The sequence below is a fragment of the Seriola lalandi genome, unplaced genomic scaffold (genome assembly GCF_002814215.2).
Source record: "Seriola lalandi dorsalis isolate HSWRI2012SDOR001 ecotype SW California unplaced genomic scaffold, Sedor1 jcf7180002053628, whole genome shotgun sequence".
In the NCBI taxonomy this organism is placed as follows: domain Eukaryota; kingdom Metazoa; phylum Chordata; class Actinopteri; order Carangiformes; family Carangidae; genus Seriola; species Seriola lalandi.
Window position 1 is genome coordinate 41,042 of NW_019524181.1, and position 1,013 is coordinate 42,054.

At 40.7% G+C, this 1,013-nt stretch overlaps 1 protein-coding gene across 1 annotated transcript in view; it reads left to right on the plus strand.

The window, feature by feature from the left end:
• Positions 1 to 921: 921 nt before the first annotated feature.
• LOC147819419 (spectrin beta chain, non-erythrocytic 1-like) overlaps positions 922 to 1,013 on the plus strand; it is a gene marked incomplete at its 3' end in the record, with an annotated part of 1,682 nt that continues 1,590 nt past the window's right edge. Inside the window, exon 1 of the mRNA XM_087172702.1 lies at positions 922 to 993. Within this exon, the coding sequence (XP_087028828.1) occupies positions 922 to 993 (72 nt within the window). The remainder of the gene's footprint in view (positions 994 to 1,013) is intronic.

Sequence of the window (1,013 nt, forward strand, 5' to 3'; positions counted from 1 at the left end):
CAGGACAGGAAATAAAATGTGTTTTACTGTTGACCTCAGTGGGATCTAACCTGACTGCTAAATCAGTGAAACTGAAACATGTAGATCGTCTTCCTGTTTCGCAGAAACCTTCATTTATCAAAGAACCTGGCTGAAAAAGGAACCAGGATTAGAAGTGTGGCAGGGGAAGTGCTGGTGTTGTGTTTGTAGTAGAGAATCATGGGTAGGATTACAGTTGTGTTACCAGTAGAGGTGGCAGCAGTGAAAGTAGTACTCATAGTAAGTGCAGCAAATATTACTGCAGTGTTAGTATCAATAGTGGCAGGAGAAATTGTTGTTGCAATAAGAGTTGAAATTGTTGCAGCAGTAGTAGTAATAGCATCATTAGTAGTAGTAGCAGTAGTAGTAATAGCATCATTAGCAGCAGCAATAGTAGTAGTAGTAGTAGTAATAGCATCATTAGTAGTAGTAGTAGTAGTAATAGCATCATTAGCAGCAGCAGTAGTAGCAGTAGTAATAATAGCATCATTAGTAGTAGTAGCAGTAGTAGTAATAGCATAATTAGCAGCAGTAGTGGTAGTAGTCGTAGTAGCATGTATAATGTAAAAACAGTTAGCTGAAGCAGTTACTGGTATTAGTGGCATTTGTAGCAACATTTGTACAGTTCAAACCTGCTGCAGTAGGAGTTGTAGTCATAGCAACAGCATTAGTAGTAGTATTAGCTGCACCAGGCTAGTAGCATCATTAGAAGTTACAGTAGCAGAGGCAGTAGTCATGCTGTTAGCATTAGTCATGTTCCTTCTCATTGTACATAAAAAGTTGCAGTAGTAGCAACATTAGCAGCAGCGGTAGCTACTGCTATAAACAGCAGAGGCTAGTAATAACAACAGTGGTATCAATAACAGTAATAATGTCTGTCTCCAGCTCTGGGTTGAGGAGAGGATGGCTCTGGCCACATCAACCGACCACGGACACAACCTGCAGACTGTACAGCTGCTCATCAAGAAGAACCAGGTACACACACACACACACAC